The sequence below is a fragment of the Pristiophorus japonicus genome, chromosome 10 (genome assembly GCF_044704955.1).
Source record: "Pristiophorus japonicus isolate sPriJap1 chromosome 10, sPriJap1.hap1, whole genome shotgun sequence".
In the NCBI taxonomy this organism is placed as follows: domain Eukaryota; kingdom Metazoa; phylum Chordata; class Chondrichthyes; family Pristiophoridae; genus Pristiophorus; species Pristiophorus japonicus.
In genome coordinates, this window is record NC_091986.1 from 219,501,106 (window position 1) to 219,520,329 (window position 19,224).

Consider the following 19,224-nt stretch of genomic DNA (forward strand, 5'->3'; position numbering starts at 1 on the left):
ACGCAGCAGCCAATTTACGCACAGCAAGCTCCCACAAACAGCAATGTAATAAGAAGGTGGCCTTGGAAATAGCGGATGCGTTGACAGTCATTTTCCAACATTCCATAGACTCTGGATCAGTTCCTATGGAGTGGAGGGTAGCCAATGTAAACCCACTTTTTAAAAAAGGAGGGAGAGAGAAAACAGGGAATTATAGACTGGATAGCCTGACATTGGTAGTGGGTAAAATGATGGAATCAATTATTAAGGATGTCATAGCAGCGCATTTGGAAAGAAGTGACATGATAGGTCCAAGCCAGCATGGATTTGTGAAAGGGAAATCATGCTTAACAAATCTTCTGGAATTTTTTGAGGATGTTTCCAGTAGAGTGGACAAGGGGGAATCCAGTTGATGTGGTGTATTTGGACTTTCAGAAGGCTTTCGACAAGGTCCCACACAAGAGATTAATGTGCAAAGTTAAAGCACATGGGATTGGGGGTAGTGTGCTGACGTGGATTCAGAACTGGTTGTCAGACAGGAAGCAAAGAGTAGGAGTAAATGGGGACTTTTCAGAATGGCAGGCAGTGACTAGTGGGGTACCGCAAGGTTCTGTGCTGGGGTCCCAGCTGTTTACATTCTACATTAATGATTTAGATGAGGGGATTAAATGTAGTATCTCCAAATTTGCGGATGACACTAAGTTGGGTGGCAGTGTGAGTTGCGAGGAAGATGCTATGAGGCTGCAGAGTGACTTGGATAGGTTAGGTGAGTGGGCAATTGCATGGCAGATGAAGTGTAATGTCGATAAATGTGAGATTATCCACTTTGATGGTAAAAACAGAGAGACAGACTATTATCTGAATGGTGACAGATTAGGAAAAGGGGAGGTGCAACGAGACCTGGGTGTCATGGTACATCAGTCATTGAAGGTTGGCATGCAGGTACAGCAGGCGGTTAAGAAAGCAAATGGCATGTTGGCCTTCATAGCGAGGGTATTTGAGTACAGGGGCAGGGAGGTGTTACTACAGTTGTACAGGGCCTTGGTGAGGCCACACCTGGAGTATTGTGTACAGTTTTGGTCTCCTAACTTGAGGAAGGACATTCTAGCTATTGAGGGAGTGCAGCGAAGGTTCACCAGACTGATTCAAGGGATGGCGGGACTGACATATCAAGAAAGACTGGATCAACTGAGCTTGTATTCACTGGAGTTCAGAAGAATGAGAGGGGATCTCATAGAAACGTTTAAAATTCTGACGGGTTTAGACAGGTTAGATGCAGGAAGAATGTTCCCAATGTTGGGGAAGTCCAGAACCAGGGGTCACAGTCTTTAGGATAAGGGGTAAGCCATTTAGGACCGAGATGAGGAGAAACTTCTTCACCCAGAGAGTGGTGAACCTGTGGAATTCTCTAGCACAGAAAGTTGTTGAGGCCAATTCACTAAATATATTCAAAAAGGAGTTTGATGTAGTCCTTACTACTAGAGGGATCAAGGGGTATGGCGAGAAAGCAGGAATGGGGTACTGAAGTTGCATGTTCAGCCATGAACTCATTGAATGGCGGTGCAGGCTTGAAGGGCCGAATGGCCTACTCCTGCACCTATTTTCTATGTTTCTATGTTTCAATGACCCAGATAATCTGTTTCAGTGATGTTGATTGAGGGATAAATATTGGCCAGGCACACCGGGTAGAACTCCCCTGTTCTGCTTTGAAATAGTGTCATGGGATCTTTTACGTCCACTTGAGAGAGCAGACGGGGCCTTGGTTTAACATCTCATCCGAAAGACAGAACTGAAAGAGACCAAAACTGTACACAATATTCCAGGTGCGGTCTCACCAGGGCTCTATATAATTGAAATAAGATGTCTTTACTCTTATACTTAAATCCTCTTGTCGTAAAGGTCAACATACCATTTGCTTTATTAATTGCTTGCTGTACCTACATGTTAACTTTCAGTGATTAGTGTACAAGGCCACCCAGGTCCCTCTGAACACCAACGTTTCCCAATCTCTCACCATTTAAAAATACTCTGCTTTTCTATTTTTCCTACTAAAGTGGATAACTTCACATTTCTCCACATTATATTCCATTTGCCATGTTCTTGCCCACTCACTCAGCCTGTCTCTATCCCCTTGAAGCCTCTTTGCATCATCCTCACAACATACATTCCCACATAGCTTTGTATCATCAGCAAACCTGGATATATTACACTTGGTCCCCTCATCCAAATCATTGATATAGATTGTGAATAGCTGAGGCCCCAGCACTGATCCAAAAATGACCCGTTTATTCCTACTCTCTGTTTTCTGTCTGTTAACCAATCCTCAATCCATGCAAGTATATTACCCCCAATCCCATGAGCTCTAATTTTGTTTAATAACCTCTTGAGTGGCACCTTATCGAATGCCTTCTGAAAATCCAAATACACCACATCCACTCGTTCCCCCCCTTATCTATTCTACTAGTTGCCCTGTTACCACCTCCTTAATAATAGATTCTAGCATTTTCCCTACAACTGATGTCAGGCTAACTGGTCTTGAGCACAAAATACAGGCCGCCATTGCAGTGTCAGTACTGAGGGAACATTGCACTGTCGGAGGGGCAGTACTGAGGGAGCTCCGCTGCAGTGTCGGAGGGGTAGTACTGAGGGAGCTCCGCACTGTCAGAGGGCCAGTGCTGAGAGAGCACCGCACTGTCGGAGAGGCAGTGCTGAGAGAGCACCGCACTGTCGGAGGGGCAGTACTGAGAGAGCACCGCACTGTCGGAGAGGCAGTGCTGAGAGAGCACCGCACTGTCGGAGGGGCAGTGCTGAGAGAGCACCGCACTGTCGGAGGGGCAGTACTGAGGGCGAGCTGCACTGTTGGAGGGGCAGTACTGAGGGCGAGCTGCACTGTTGGAGGGGCAGTACTGAGGGAGAGCTGCACTGTTGGAGGGGCAGTACTGAGGGCGAGCTGCACTGTTGGAGGGGCAGTACTGAGGGAGAGCTGCACTGTCAGAGGGGCAGTACTGAGGGAGAGCTGCACTGTTGGAGGGGCAGTACTGAGGGAGAGCTGCACTGTTGGAGGGGCAGTACTGAGGGCGAGCTGCACTGTTGGAGGGGCAGTACTGAGGGAGCGCTGCACTGTTTGAGGGGCAGTACTGAGGGCGAGCTGCACTGTCGGAGAGGCAGTACTGAGGGCGAGCTGCACTGTCGGAGAGGCAGTACTGAGGGAGCGCTGCACTGTTGGAGGGGTAGTACTGAGGGAGAGCTGCACTGTCAGAGGGGCAGTACTGAGGGAGAGCTGCACTGTTGGAGGGGCAGTACTGAGGGAGAGCTGCACTGTTGGAGGGGCAGTACTGAGGGAGAGCTGCACTGTTGGAGGGGCAGTACTGAGGGCGAGCTGCACTGTTGGAGGGGCAGTACTGAGGGCGAGCTGCACTGTCGGAGAGGCAGTACTGAGGGAGCGCTGCACCGTCAGAGGGATAGTACTGAGGGAAACATAGAAACATAGAAAATAGGTGCAGGAGTAGGCCATTCGGCCCTTCGAGCCTGCACCACGATTCGATAAGATCATGGCTGATTATTCCCTCAGTATCCCTTTCCTGCCTTCTCTCCATACCTGTTGATCCCTTTAGCCGTAAGGGCCATATATAACTCCCTCTTGAATATATCCAATGAACTGGCATCAACAACTCTCTGCGGTAGGGAATTCCACAGGTTAACAACTCTCTGAGTGAAGAAGTTTCTCCTTATCTCAGTCCTAAATGGCCTACCTCTTATCCTAAGATTGTGTCCCCTGGTTCTGGACTTCCCCAACATCGGGAACAATCGACCCGCATCTAACCTGTCCCGTCCTATCAGAATCTTGTATGTTTCTATGAGATCCCCTCTCATTCTTTAAACTCCAAGGTATAAAGGCCCAGTTGTTTCAGTCTCTCCTCATATGTCAGTCCAGCCATCTTGGGAATCAGTCTGGTGAACCTTCGCTACACTCCCTCAATAGCAAGAACGTCCTTCCTCAGATTAGGAGACCAAAACTGAACACAATATTCCAGGTGAGGCCTCACCAAGGCCCCATACAACTGCAGTAAGATCTCCCTGCTCCTATACTCAAATCCCCTAGTTATGACGGCCAACATACCATTTGCCTTCTTTACCGCCTGCTGTACCTGTATGCCAACTTTAAATGACTGATGAACCATGACACCTAGGTCTTGTTGCACCTCCCCTTTTCCTAATCTGCCACCATTCAGATAATATTTTGTCTTTGTGTTTTTGCCCCCACATTTATCCACATTATACTGCATCTGTCATGCATTTGCCCACTCACCTAACCTGTCTAAGTCACCCTGCAGCCTCTTAGCGTTTCCCTCACAGCTCACACCGCCACCCAGTTTAGTGTCATCTGCAAACTTGGAGATATTACACTCAATTCCTTCATCCGAATCATTGATGTATATTGTAAAGAGCTGGGGTCCCAGCACTGAGCCCTGCGGCACTCCACTAGTCACTGCCTGCCATTCTGAAAAGGACCCGTTTATCCCGACTCTCTGCTTCCTGTCTGCCAACCAGTTCTCTATCCACGTTAGTATATTACCCCCAATACCATGTGCTTTGATTTTGCACACAATCTCTTGTGTGGGAACTTGTCAAAATCCTTGAAAGTCCAAATAAACTATATCCACTGGTTTTCCCTTGCCCACTCTTAGTTCCAGCCTCAAAAAATTCCAGAAGATTTGTCAAGCATGATTTCCCCTTGATAAATCCATGCTGACTTGGACCGATCCTGTCACTGCTTTCCAAATGCGCTGCTATTTCATCCTTAATAATTGATTCCAACATTTTCCCCACTACTGATGTCAGGCTAACCGGTCTATAATTACCCGCTTTCTCTCTCCTTCCCTTTTTAAAACGTGGTGTTACATTAGCTACCCTCCAGTCCATAGGAACTGATCCCGAGTCAATAGACTGTTGGAAAATGATCACCAATGCATCCACTATTTCTAGGGCCACTTCCTTAAGTACTCTGCGATGCAGACTATCGGACCCCAGGGATTTATCGGTCTTCAATCCCATCAATTTCCCGAACACAATTTCCCGCCTAATAAGGATATCCTTCAGTTCCTCCTTCTCACTAGACCCTTGGTCACCTAGTGCTTCCAGAAGGCTATTTGTGTCTTCCTTCGTGAAGACAGATCCAAAGTATTTGTTCAATTGGTCTTCCATTTCTTTGTTCCCCATTATAAATTCACCTGAATCCGACTGCAGGGGACCTACATTTGTCTTCACTAATCTTTTTCTCTTCACTAATCTTTTTCTCTTCACATATTTATAAAAGCTTTTGCAGTCAATTTTTATGTTACCGGCAAGCTTCTTCTCGTACTCTATTTACCCCCTCTTAATTAAACCCTTTGTCCTCCTCTGCTGAATTCTAAATTTCTCCCAGTCCTCAGGTCTGCTGCTTTTTCTGGCCAATTTATATGCCTCTTCCTTGGATTTAACACTACCCTTAATTTTCCTTGTTAGCCATGGTTGAGCCATTTTCCCCGTTTTATTTTTACTCCACACAGAGATGTACAATTGCTGGAGTTCATCCATGTGATCTTTAAATGTTTGCCATTGCCTATCCACCGTCAAACCTTTTAAGTATCATTTGCCAGTCTATTCTCGCCAATTCACGCCTCAAACCATCGAAGTTACCTTTCCTTAAGTTCAGGACCCTAGTTTCTGAATTAACTGTCACTCTCCATCTTAATAAAGCATTCTACCATATTATGGTCACTCTTCCCCAAGGGGTCTCGCACAACAAGATTGATAATTAGTCCTTTCTCATTACACATCAACCAGTCGAGGATGGCCAGCTCCCTGGTTGGTTCCTCGACATATTGGTCTAGAAAACCAACCCTTAATACACTCCAGGAAATCCTCCTCCACCGCATTGCTATCAGTTTGGTTAGCCCAATCAATATATAGATTAAAGTCACCCATGATAACTGCTGTACCTTTATTGCATGCTTCCCTAATTTCTTGTTTGATCCTGTCCCTAACCTTACTACTACTGTTTGGTGGTCTGTACACAACTCCCACTAGCGTTTTCTGCGCCTTGGTATTCCGCAGCCCCACCCATACAGATTCCACATCATCTAAGCTAATGTCCTTTCTTACTATTGCATAAATTTCCTCCTTAACCAGCAATGCTACCCCGCCTCCTTTTCCTTTCTGTCTATCCTTCCTTAATGTTGAATACCCCTGGATGTTGAGTTCCCAGCCTTGGTCACCCTGGAGCCATGTCTCCGTGATGCCAATTACATCATACCCGTTAACTGCTATCTGCGCAGTTAATTCGTCCACCTTATTCCGAATGCTCCTCGCATTGAGGCACAGAGCTTTTCAGGCTTGTCTTTCTAACACACTTTGCCCCTTTAGAGTTTTGCTGCAATGTGGCCCTTTTTGCTTTTTGCCTGAGGTTTCTCTGCCCTCCACTTTTACTTTTCTTCTTTCTATCTTTTGCTTCTACCCCCATTCTACTTCCCTCTGTCTCCCTGCATAGGTTCCATCCCCCTGCGATATTAGTTTAACTCCTCCCCAACAGCACTAGCAAACATTCCCCCCTAGGACATTGGTTCCGGTCCTGCCCAGGTGCAGACCGTCCGGTTTGTACTGGTCCCACCTCCCCTAGAACCGGTTCCAATGTCTCAGGAATTTGAATCCCTCCCTGCTGCCCCACTCCTCAAGCCACGTATTCATCTGAGCTATCCTGCGATTCCTACTCTGACTAGTACGTGGCACTGGTAGCAATCCTGAGACTACTTTTGAGGTCCTACTTTTTAATTTAGCGCCTAGCTCCCTAAATTCGTCTTGTAGAACCTCATCCCTTTTTTTTACCTATATCGTTGGTACTTATATACACCTCGACAACTGGCTGTTCACCCTCCCTTTTCAGAATGCCCTGCACCTGCTGCAAGACATCCTTAACCATTGCACCAGGGAGGCAACATACCATCCTGGAGTCTTGGTTGCGGCCGCAGAAACGTCTATCTATTCCCCTTACAATCGAATCCCCTATCACTATAGCTCTCTCACTCTTTTTCCTGCCCTCCTGTGCAGCAGAGCCAGCCACGGTGCCATGAACTTGGCTGCTGCTGTCCTCCCCTGATGAGTCATCCCCCTCAACAGTACTCAAAGCAATGGTGACTTTCAAACCAGAATTGGATAAATACTTGAAGGGAGGCAAACGTTTGCAGAGCAATGGGGAAAGAGCAGGGGGAAATGGGACTGATTGGATCGGGGTTATGGGGAGTGGGCAGGGAAGTGGAGCTGAGTCGATGATCGGGTCAGCCATGATCTTATTAAATGGCGGAGCAGGCTCGAGGGCCCAAATGGCCGACTCCAGTGCTGTACAATTCTGTGAAACTGCGGAGAGTTTTTTCCCCCCCGCAGCGGGATGGTGAGTGGGCCAGGGGTTGTGAGCAGGTGGGTGGCCGTCTGGAAATCGTGAACTTAGTCCTTGTCAAATGATTGCGATCTGCACCTTTCCAGATACGGTTAACAGAAGTGGAAGCTGTTTCACATCCTGTCACCTTGTACATTACCAAGATCGGAGAGTTGTGGTCTCCTGCTCTGACCCCCAGCCTCGACAGCTGAGGCTTTATTGTGTAAACATTTTGAATTGTCCAGCCACGCACTTCAGTCGCAGGCACCCCTGAGTGGGGAGAGGAGAGCCTTGCATGTACGTGCCTTATCACATCTCTCCGAAATGCCTCAAAGCACTTTATGGAAAGTGAAGTACTTTGAAGTGCATTCAATGCAACGCAGGCAGACCTGGGTGAGTGGACAGTCAGTCTTGTGTACAGCAAATCCCACAAACAACAAGGCGAATAACCATTTTTGGGCCATTTTTGGTGGTGATGGTTGTCGGAGGGAATGCTAACAAAGTCACCGGGAAAACTCCCTTCCCTTCTGTCAGGAGGATGTTTACTATCCAGAGATTTCAGCCCCATAATCCAGGCTGACACTCTCAGTGCAGTACTGAGGGAACGCCGCACTGTCGGAGGGGCGGTACAGAGGGTGCCCCGCACTGCCGGAAGGGCAGTACTGAGGGAGTGCTGCACTGTCGGAGAGGCAGTACTGAGGGAGTGCCGCACTGTCGGAGGGGCAGTACTGAGGGAGCGCCGCACTGTCGGAGAGGCAGTACTGAGGGAACGCCGCACTGTCGGAGGGGCGGTACAGAGGGAGCCCCGCACTGCCGGAAGGGCAGTACTGAGGGAGTGCTGCACTGTCGGAGAGGCAGTACTGAGGGAGTGCCGCACTGTCGGAGGGGCAGTACTGAGGGAGCGCCGCACTGTCGGAGAGGCAGTACTGAGGGAACGCCGCACTGTCGGAGGGGCGGTACAGAGGGAGCCCCGCACTGTCAGAAGGACAGTACTGAGGGAGCGCTGCACTGTCGGAGAGGCAGTACTGGGGGAGTGCCGCACTGTCGGAGGGGCAGTACTGGGGGAGTGCCGCACTGTCGGAGGGGCAGTACTGAGGGAGCGCTGCACTGTCGGAGCTGCCGTATTTCAGATGAGATATTGCACTGAGGCCCCGTCTGCTCTCTCAGGTGGACGTAAAGCATTCCGTGACACAATTTTGGAGAGGAGCAGGGGAGTTCTCCCCGGTGTCCTGGCCCAATATTTATCCCTCAGCCTACATTTAGAATCATACAGAACAGGAGATCTCAGGGGGTTGTGGGACTGGAGAAGTTTGCAGAGGCCATGGAGAGATTCGAAAACAAGGATGAGAATTTTAAAATTGGTTTGTGTTGCTTAACTGGGAGCCAATGTAGGTCAGCGAGCACAGGGGGTGATGGGTGAGCGGGACTGGGTGCGAGTTAGGACACGGGGCAGTGAGCACAGGGGGTGATGGGTGAGCGGGACTCGGTGCGAGTTAGGACACGGGGCAGTGAGCACAGGGGGTGATGGGTGAGCGGGACTCGGTGCGAGTTAGGACACGGGGCAGTGAGCACAGGGGGTGATGGGTGAGCGGGACTCGGTGCGAGTTAGGACACAGAGCAGTGAGCACAGGGGGTGGTGGGTGAGCGGGACTGGGTGCAGCATTTTCAGTTTTAATTTGCAGTATTAACTTTACTGAGTGGGAGCTGCTGGGCTGGCCAGAAATGTTTACACCATTTCTCAGAAGTTATTCCTCGTCTCGCTCTCTCTCCCGCGGGAAACGGATCATTCGACAGTCCCCACAGAGCAGTGACACAATCAGTGCCACGACCAAACTCCGCTCCGTGCAGTGAGGGTGTTTTATGTTGAAGTGTCTTGCCTGTTCCACACCTTTAAATAATGATTCCTCAATGGTTTCCGCTGTAATTTATGACCCGAACTGCAACAGCATTATATTGCAGTCATTTTTCTATCCTCATTGCGCGATGTCTGTGTCATTCCTTACTGATTAGGCAAATTGTATTATTGATGAATGGGAAACAAATTGAGAGTGAGTATGAAAGGGACAGCTCTGGCCGGTAAACAAATAACCCCACTCATTCTCTTCCCCCTCCCCGGTCACTCTCTCCCCCCGCCCCCACATCGTCAGTACTACCCCTACCTCCCCCCCCAGTCCCCCCTCTCTCGACCCCCCCCCCCACCCACTCTCCCTCCCCCCCCCCCCCAGTCCCACTCACTCCCCCCCGCCCCCCCAGTCCCACTCACTCCTCCCCGCCCCCCCAGTTCCACTCTCTCCCCCCCCCGACCCACTCTCCCTCTCCCCCCCCCCCCCCCAGTCCTACTCACTCCTCCCCGCCCCCCCAGTCCCGCTCTCTCTCGCCCCCCAGCCAGATTTAAACATAGAAACATTGAAAATAGGTGCAGGAGTAGGCCATTCGGCCCTTCGAGCCTGCACCACCATTCAATATGATTATGGCTGATCATGCACCTTCAGTAAGGATAAGGGGTAAAGCCATTTAGGACTAATATGAGGAGAAATTTCTTCACTCAGACAGTTATTAAGCTACGGAATTCCCTGCCGCAGAGAGTTGTTGAGGCCAGTTCATTGGATATATTGAAGAGGGAACTAGATATGGTCCTTACGGCTAAAGGGATCAAGGGGTATGGAGAGAAAGCAGGAATGGGGTACTGAAGTTGCATGATCAGCAATGATCTTATTGACTGGTGGTGCAGGCTCAATGGGGCGAATGGCCTACTCCTGCACGTATTTTCTATGTAATTCCACAGGTTAACAGCTCTCTGAGTGAAGAAGTTTTTCCTCATCTCGGTCCTAAATGGCCTACCCCTTATCCTTAGACTGTGTCCCCTGTTTCTGGACTTCTCCAACATCGGGAACATTCTTCCTGCATCTAACCTGTCCAGTCCCGTCAGAATTGTATATGTTTCTATGGGATACCCTCTCATTCTTCTAAACTCCAGTGAATACAGGCCCAGTTGATCCAGTCTCTCCTCATATCATCAGGGTAAACTGCGCCCATATCAGAAAAACCCGGCATAGAAAATAGGTGCAGGAGTAGGCCATTCGGCCCTTCGAGCCTGCACCGCCATTCAATGAGTTCATGGCTGAACATGCAACTTCAGTACCCCATTCCTGCTTTCTTGCCATACCCCTTGATCCCCTTAGTAGTAAGAACTACATCTAACTCCTTTTTGAATATATTTAGTGAATTGGCCTCAACTACTTTCTGTGGTAGAGAATTCCACAGGTTCACCACTCTCTGGGTGAAGAAGTTTCTCCTCATCTCGGTCCTAAATGGCTTACCCCTTATCCTTAGACTGTGACCCCTGGTTCTGGACTTCCCCAACATTGTGAACATTCTTCCTGCATCTAACCTGTCTAAACCCATCAGAATTTTAAACGTTTCTATGAGGTCCCCTCTCATTCTTCTGAACTCCAGTGAATACAAGCCCAGTTGATTCAGTCTTTCTTGATAGGTCAGTCCCGCCATCCCGGGAATCAGTCTGGTGAACCTTCGCTCCACTCCCTCAATAACAAGAATGTCCTTCCTCAGGTTAGGAGACCAAAACTGTACACAATACTCCAGGTGTGGCCTCACCAAGGCCCTGTACAACTGTAGCAACACCTCCCTGCCCCTGTACTCAAATCCCCTCGCTATGAAGGCCAACATGCCATTTGCTTTCTTAACCGCCTGCTGTACCTGCATGCCAACCTTCAATGACTGATGTACCATGACACCCAGGTCTCGTTGCACCTCCCCTTTTCCTAATCTGTCACCATTCAGATAATAGTCTGAATCTCTGTTTTTATCACCAAAGTGGACAACCTCACATTTATCCACATTATACTTCATCTGCCATGCATTTGCCCACTCACCTAACCTATCCAAGTCGCTCTGCAGCTTCATAGCATCCTCCTCGCAGCTCACACTGCCACCTAACTTAGTTCATCCGCAAATTTGGAGATACTACATTTAATCCCCTCGTCTAAATCATTAATATACAATGTAAACAGCTGTAGGAGGAACTGAGAGAAACACAGTGAAAGGGGAAGGGCAAGGGACACAATAAGAGAGTAAATGAGAGAAAGAATGACTTGCATTTATATAGCGCCTTTCGCGACCTCAGGGCGTCCCAAAGCGCTTCACAGCCAATGAAGTACTTTTAGAGTGTAGCCACTGTTGTAATGTGGGAAATGCGGCAGGCAATTGCGCACAGCAAGCTCCCACAAACAGCAATGTGATAATGACCCAGATAATCTGTTTTTATTTAATATTATGTTGATTGAGGGATAAATATTGGCCCCAGGACTCCGGGGAGAACTCCCCTGCTCTTCTTTGAAATCGTGCAAATGTGAGGTCATCCACTTTGGACCTAAAAAGGATCAAGCAGGGTACTTTCTAAATGGTGAAAAGCTAAAAACAGTGGCTGTCCAAAGAGACTTGATGGGTTCAGGTACATCAATCATTACAATGTCATGAACAGGGACAGAAAATAATCAAAAAGGCTAATGGAATGCTGGCCTTCATATCTACAAGACTAGAATACAAGGGAGTAGAGGTTATGCTGCAGCTGTTCAAAGCCCTGGTTAGCCCACACCTGGAGCACTGTGAGCAGTTCTGGACCCCAGACCTTGGGGAGGATATATTGGCCTTGGAGGGAGTGCAGCACGGGTTTACCAGAATGATACCTGTGACAGAGACTGTAATTCCTATATTGGACTGTACAGTCACCTGAGAACTCACTTTTAGAGTGGAAGCAAGTCTTCCTCGATTCCGAGGGACTGCCTCTGATGATGATGACCTTCAAGGGTTAAGTTACAAGGAGAGATTACACAAACTGTTTTCCCTGGACTTTAGAAGGTTGCGGGGTGATCTGATCGAAGTTTTCAGGATAGAGAGACACTGTTCCCGCTGGTTGGGGAGTCTGGGACTAGGGGCACAGTCTAAACATTAGAGCCAGACCTTTCAGGAGTGAAATTAAGAAACACTTTTCTAAACAAAGGGTGGAACTCTCTTCTGTAAATGGCAATTGATGCTTGGTCAATTGTTAATTTTGAATCTGAGATTGATAGCTTTTTGTTCTCCAAAGGTATCGAGGGATATGGGCCAAAATTATATGGTCACAGATCAGCCATGGTCTCATAGAATGGCAAAACAGGCTCGGGAAGCTGGATGGCCTCCTCCTGTTCTTGTGTTCCTAGTGCAATGGGATCTTTTCCTCCACCAAGGAAAGCAGACCGAGTCTCGGTTTAATGTTTCATCCGAAAGACGTCACCTCCGACAGTGCGGCGCTCCCTCAGTACTTGCCCCTCCGACAGTGCGGCGTTCCCTCAGTACTTGCCCCTCCGACAGTGCGGCGTTCCCTCAGTACTTGCCCCTCTGACAGTGCGGCGTTCCCTCAGTACTGCCCCTCCCGACACTGCGGCGCTCCCTCAGTACTGCCCCTCCGACACTGCGGCGCTCCCTCAGTACTGCCCCTCCGACACTGCGGCGCTCCCTCAGTACTGCCCCTCCGACACTGCGGCGCTCCCTCAGTACTGCCCCTCCGACACTGCGGTGCCCCCTCAGTACTGCCCCTGCGACAGTGCAGCGCTCCCTCAGTACTGCCCCTCCGACAGTGCGGCACTCCCTCAGTACTGCCCCTCCGACAGTGCGGCGCTCCCTCAGTACTGCCCCTCCAACAGTGCGGCGCTCCCTCAGTACTGCCCCTCCAACAGTGCGGCGCTCTCTCAGTACAGCACTGGGAGTGTCAGCCTAGATTGTTGTGTGCTCAAGTCTCTGGAGTGGGACTCGAACCCACGACCTTCTGACGCGGAGGCGAGAGTGCTGCCCACTGAGCCACAGCTGATACTCCAAACACTGAGGGGTCAGAATGGCTCCCCGCCCTCTGCACTCACCGATTCAGTAGTGTTTTCTCTGCCGCAATCCACGGTGTGGAGATTGGACCCATATTCAGCTCCTTGGCTTTTATTTCCGGTTGGGGCAGTGTTGAGGGGCAGAGGTGCCCTTGGAGCGGGGGTAGGGGCCCTCGCTCCGAGTCTTGTGCGCCGCGGACGTGCAGCACTCCGTCGCCCGACCGAACCCGTGGCCGCCATTGTCGGGCCGTCAATGTAAATAACATGGGGACTGCGGCAGCGTGCCTTCCCTTTTAATGGCGGACGCGTCGCCCAGCCACACACACAGCTTCCTGTCGGGGGGGACCTACCGGCGGCTGCACCAATCCCACGGCGGGGGTGGGGGGGGGGGGGCCAATTTCCCGCGCGTGGCGGAAAGGGGTCACCGCCGGTCGGAAGGGGTTGCCCGATGGCGTGGAAACCCGTTCCCGCCGCTCCCAACCCGGGGCGAGGGGTGAGTAATTTAGGACGGGTCTGCCCTCGGTTGATGGGGGCCTCTCTACTCCATCACCGCATCTTAATGGGCCTTAAAGAGGGGGGCAATTTCAGCCCCTGAGAGTAACAGGGAGAAACATGGGGATAAAAAGAGTGACTCACACAATGAAAGAGTGCAACCACCAACAAGAGACTAACACACACAGAGGAGAAAGAGAGAAGGTAACAGAGACGGAGGAAGAGGTTGGCTTACAGAGAGAAAGGGCGAGCGTAACAAAGAGAGACACGGGGGCAACCAGGGAGTGAGCCTGAGGTCTCATGACGCAGCCTTGGTGACCGAGGCATCGCCAAGGGGTAGACGGCAATCTGCAGTGGCAGTGATGTGACTGCCAACCCCAAATATTGCCCCCCCGCCCCCCTAACGACTGACAGAGACGTAAGCAAGGGCATTATGCGCAACCTTTATAAATCACTCGTTTGGCCCCAGATGATTGTGTCCATTTCTGGGCACCGCCCTTTGGGAAGGATGTGAAGGCCTTGGAGAGGGGATTGACCAGAATGGTACCAGGTGTGAGGGACTTCAGTGATGAAGGAGAATTTAATAGAGGGGTTCAAATTTATATGGAGTAAATAGCAAAAAAATAAAGTTTCCAGTGGCAGGAGGGTCGGTAACCAGAGGGACACAAATTGAAGATAATCGGCAAAAGAACCAGAGAAGGGGAGGATGAGTAAACACTTTCTTTTACGCAGCGAGTTGTTGTGAACGGGAACACGCTGCCTGAAAGGGCGGTGGGAGCAGATTCAATAGTAACTTTCAAACAGGGAATTGGATTTGGAGAAATTAGCCGGGCTGTGGGGAAAGAGCAGGGGGTAGTGGGACTGATTGGATCACTCTCTCACAGAGCCGGCACAGAAACGATGGGCCCAATGGCCCTCTGTGCTGCATCGTTCTACGAAACGCGAGAGAGGGAGAGAGGGAGTGAGAGAGAGAGGGAGGGAGAGGGGGGGGGGTGAGAGGGAAAGAGGGAGAGGGAGCGAGAGAGAGGGGGTGAGAGGGAAAGAGGGAGAGGGGTGGGGAGAGGGGAGAGAGGGGGGGTGAGGGAAAGAGAGAGAGGGGGTGAGAGAGAGAGGGGGAGAGGGAGGGGGAGTGAGAGAGGGAGAGGGAGAGATGGAAAGAGAGAGGGGCAGAGGGAGAGAGAGAGAGAGGGGGGTGAGAGAGAGAGGGGGGGTGAGAGAGAGAGAGAGAAAGAGGGGGGGGTGAGAGGGAGAGAGAGAGAGAGGGGGGGTGAGAAGGAGAGAGAGAGAGAGGGGGGGTGAGAGGGAGAGAGAGAGAGGGGGGGTGAGAGGGAGAGAGAGAGAGGGGGGGTGAGAGGGAGAGAGAGAGAGGGGGGGTGAGAGGGAGAGAGAGAGAGGGGGGGTGAGAGGGAGAGAGAGAGAGGGGGGGTGAGAGGGAGAGAGAGAGGGGGGGTGAGAGGGAGAGAGAGAGGGGGGGTGAGAGGGAGAGAGAGAGGGGGGGTGAGAGGGGGAGAGAGAGAGGGGGGGTGAGAGGGGGAGAGAGAGAGGGGGGTGAGGGAGAGAGAGAGAGGGGGGGTGAGAGGGAGAGAGAGAGGGGGGGTGAGAGGGAGAGAGAGAGAGGGGGTGAGGGAGAGAGAGAGAGGGGGGGAGAGAGAGAGAGAGAGAGGGGGTGTGAGAGGGGGAGAGGGGGAGATGGAAAGAGAGAGGGGGAGAGAGAGAGGGGCAGAGGGAGAGAGGGACGACAGATGAGAAATGAAGCAGTAAGATCGGCTCAGCCCAGGTGGCACATACAGCGTGCCATGTTGCAATGGCCCGCACTGCCCACAGACACTGCCAAGGGCGGCGATGCAGTATATATATGATTTTTTAAGCAATCATAAAACTCTGGAATTGATTGCGTGTGAGCAAACAACCGCAATGCCACCCTTAGGAGCGCCTCTGCACAGCAGCGATCAATATTGCAAAGAGCAAAGTGTAAATCCTTCACTGCAGCAGACATGCTTAGGGGCACATCACATATCTCCCACAGAACGGATAGTCGCCCAGGCTGTAATCTTGTAACAGGCCCGCTGCTTCTCAGAGATCTACGTTGCTTTTTATCTGTGTTTATTTTCCGATGCATCATTTATATAATTCCTGGATGGGATAATGGATAGCTCTCTGCGAGAGGCTGGTGGGGGCGTGTGAGAGTGTGTCTCAAAGTCTTCATCCTTGTTTACAACTGCCTCCTGTGGCCTCGCTCCACCCAACTGCTCCCTCCCTCCTCCCCACCAGCCCGCCCAACATCACCGGCCTCTTCTAGGTCTGGCCTTTTCTGCACCTCCCTTTGCCCAGTCTACCGTCAGTGGCGGTATCTTCAGCCACCGCACCCACTCGCACCCAAAAACTCTCGCTAACCCGCTGCGCCTTGTTACATCATTCCCCAGCGACCTTCAAAAACCTCCAGCTCTTCCCCCTGCTCCAGTTCAGCTCCAACCTCCAATTTGTGAAGCACCCAGGGGGTAGCTTCACCCTGATAGAGACTCCGTGAAGGAGAGTGTGTGTGTTGAGGGTGAGTCAAGTGTCGGTGGGTCGAGGGGATGAGTGAGCGGGTCGAGGGTCGGAGTGAGCGGGTCGACGGTCAAAGTGAGCGGGTCGAGGGTCGGAGTGAGCGGGTCGAGGCTCAGAGTGAGCGGGTCGAGTATCAAAGTGAGCGGATCGAGGGTCAAAGTGAGCGGGTCGAGGGTCAAAGTGAGCGGGTCGAGGGTCAGAGTGAGCGGGGCGAGGGTCGGAGTGCTCGAGGGTCGAAGGTCGGAGTGAGCGGGTCGAGGGTCAGAGTGAGCGGGGCGAGGGTCGGAGTGCTCGAGGGTCAGAGTGTCGAGGGTCGAAGGTCGGAGTGAGCGGGTCGAGGGTCAAAGTGAGCAGGTCGAGGGTCGGAGTGCTCGAGGGTCGGAGTGCTCGAGTGTTGCGAGGTGATGAGTTACAGGTTGGGTTGTTCGGGACTGGAAGCTTTTGTAGGATCATTGGTGGGGTCAGTCCTGTTAAACCTTCAACTTCTCACCCAGGTGCCAATCCCTTGCTGCAGAATGAGATGGGACACACACCCGTGGACTACGCCAGGGACGGGGAAGTGAAGAAGCTATTGAAGGAAGCTGAAGTGAAGGTAAGTACAACATCCTAAGCTTATTGGAAGGGGACTCGGCATCCTGGGGCGGATTCTGGCACATTGTCTCACGAGCTGTTCCTCAAACTATACACAGTGAAGTTGACCTCTATCCTGTAGTTGGGAACGGCAATGCTTAATTGAAACACACATGCCAGGTAGGTTAGTGCCGCACTGTCGGAGGGGCAGTACTGAGGGAGCGCCGCACTGTCGGAGGGGCAGTACTGAGGGAGTGCCACACTGTCGGAGGGGTAGTACTGAAGGAGTGCCGCACTGTCGGAGGGGCAGTACCGAGGGAGCGCCGCACTGTCGGAGGGGCAGTACTGAGGGAGCGCCGCACTGTCGGAGGAGCAGTACTGAACGAGTGCCGCACTGTCGGAGGGGCAGTACTGAACGAGTGCCGCACTGTCGGAGGGGCAGTACCGAGGGAGCGCCGCACTGTCGGAGGGGCAGTACTGAGGGAGCGCCACACTGTCGGAGGGGCAGTACTGAGGGAGCGCCGCACTGTCGGAGGGGCAGTACTGAGGGAGTGCCGCACTGTCGGAGGGGCAGTACTGAGGGAGTGCCGCACTATCAGAGGAGCAGTACTGAGGGCACTGTCGGTGGGGCAGTGCTGAGGGAGTGCCGCACTGTCAGAGGAGCAGTACTGAGGGAGCACTGCACTGTCGGTGGGGCAGTACTGAGGGAGCGCACCACTGTCGGAGGTGCCGTCTTTTGGATGAGACATTAAACCGAGGCCTCATCTGCTCTCTCGGGTGGATGCAAAATATCTCATGGCACTATTTCAAAGAAGAGCAGGGGAGTTCTCTCCGGTATCCTGGCCAATATTTCGCTGACCCTACATTAGCTACCGGTCTGGCACGCCTCAAATTAAAAATTCTTATCTTCAAATCCCTCTATGGCCTTGCCCCTCCCTATCTCTGTAACCTCCGACGGCCCTCCAAGATCCCTGCTCTCCTCTCCTCCAATTCTAGGTTCTTGAGCATCCCTGATTATAATCACTCAACCATCGGTGGCCGTGCCTTCAGCTGCCTGGGCCCAAAGCTCTGGAACTCCCTCCCTGAACCTCTCCACCTCTCTTATCTCGCTTTTCCCCTTTAAGACGCTCCTTAAAATCGAACTCTTTGACCAAGCTTTTGATCACCTATCTCCTTATGTGGTTCGGTGTCGAATTTTGTTTGATAATCGCTCCTGTGAAGCGCCTTGAGAGGTTTTATTGTGTTAAAGGCGCTATATAAATGCATGTGGTTGTTGTTGATGCAGAGGAACTTTAACCTGTGTCCAACCCACTCCGTATCGGACATTAGTGAAGCCAGAATTGAGAACAAATAGTCAGCCAACGCCCACGGTCTCGGACAAGGTACTGGAGGATCCCGATCAGAGCACACACAAGACAAAGCTGGAAGGGGGCAATAATGTAATGCATGTATTTTAAAATGTTGGTCCAGCAGCTCTCAATAGTCATAGAAAGTACAGCACAGGAAGAGGCTGTTCGGCGCATTGTCCCAGTGCTGGTGCTGGCTCTTGTTTGCCGCTGTGTCCCCTTAAGAGTTCTGGAGGTTTAAAAAGTTCCTTTTTCGGTGTTGGATTAATCCCAGGTCTGAACATCCGTTACTATCAGCATCCTGAGATGTCTGAAAATTGACAACAAGGATTTAACTTTTGCATGTGGCCCTTAAAGACGCAAAGCTTGGCACTCGTGATTCAGGGGAAACTTTACTCTCCATCTATCCCATTCCTTACATAACCTGGGAGCTTTACTCTGTATCTAACCCCGTGCTGTACCTGCCCTGGGACTGTTTGATGGGACACTGTAGAGGGAGCTTTACTCTGTATCTAACCCGTGCTGTACCTGCCCTGGGAGTGTTTGGGACAGTGTAGAGGGAGCTTTACTCTGTATCTAACCCCATGCTGTACCTGCCCTGGGAGTGTTTGATGGGACAGTGTAGAGGGAGCTTTACTCAGTATCTAACCCCATGCTGTACCTGCCCTGGGAGTGTTTGATGGGATAGTGTAGAGGTAGTTTTACTCTGTATCTAACCCATGCTGTATCTGCCCTGGGAGTGTTTGATGGGACATTGTAGAGGGAGCTTTACTCTGTATCTAACCCGTGCTATATCTGCCCTGGGAGTGTTTGATGGGACAGTGTAGAGGGAGCTTTACTCTGTATCTAACCCCGTGCTGTACCTGCCCTGGGAGTGTTTGATGGGACAGTGTAGAGGGAGCTTTACTCTGTATCTAACCCCGTGCTGTACCTGCCCTGGGAGTGTTTGATGGGACAGTGTAGAGGGAGCTTTACTCTGTATCTAACCCGTACTGTACCTGCCCTG

At 51.2% G+C, this 19,224-nt stretch overlaps 1 protein-coding gene across 3 annotated transcripts in view; it reads left to right on the top strand.

The window, feature by feature from the left end:
- The window catches only part of clpb (ClpB family mitochondrial disaggregase), a 212,643-nt gene that overhangs the window by 106,572 nt on the left and 86,847 nt on the right, over positions 1-19,224 (top strand). For all 3 annotated transcript variants that reach the window (XR_011595709.1, XM_070892578.1, XM_070892579.1), the window contains exon 6: positions 16,797-16,894. Coding sequence is in view for 2 of the 3 variants with exons in the window: in XM_070892578.1 (XP_070748679.1) it covers positions 16,797-16,894 (98 nt within the window). In the remaining variant the exon portion in view is untranslated. The remainder of the gene's footprint in view (positions 1-16,796; positions 16,895-19,224) is intronic.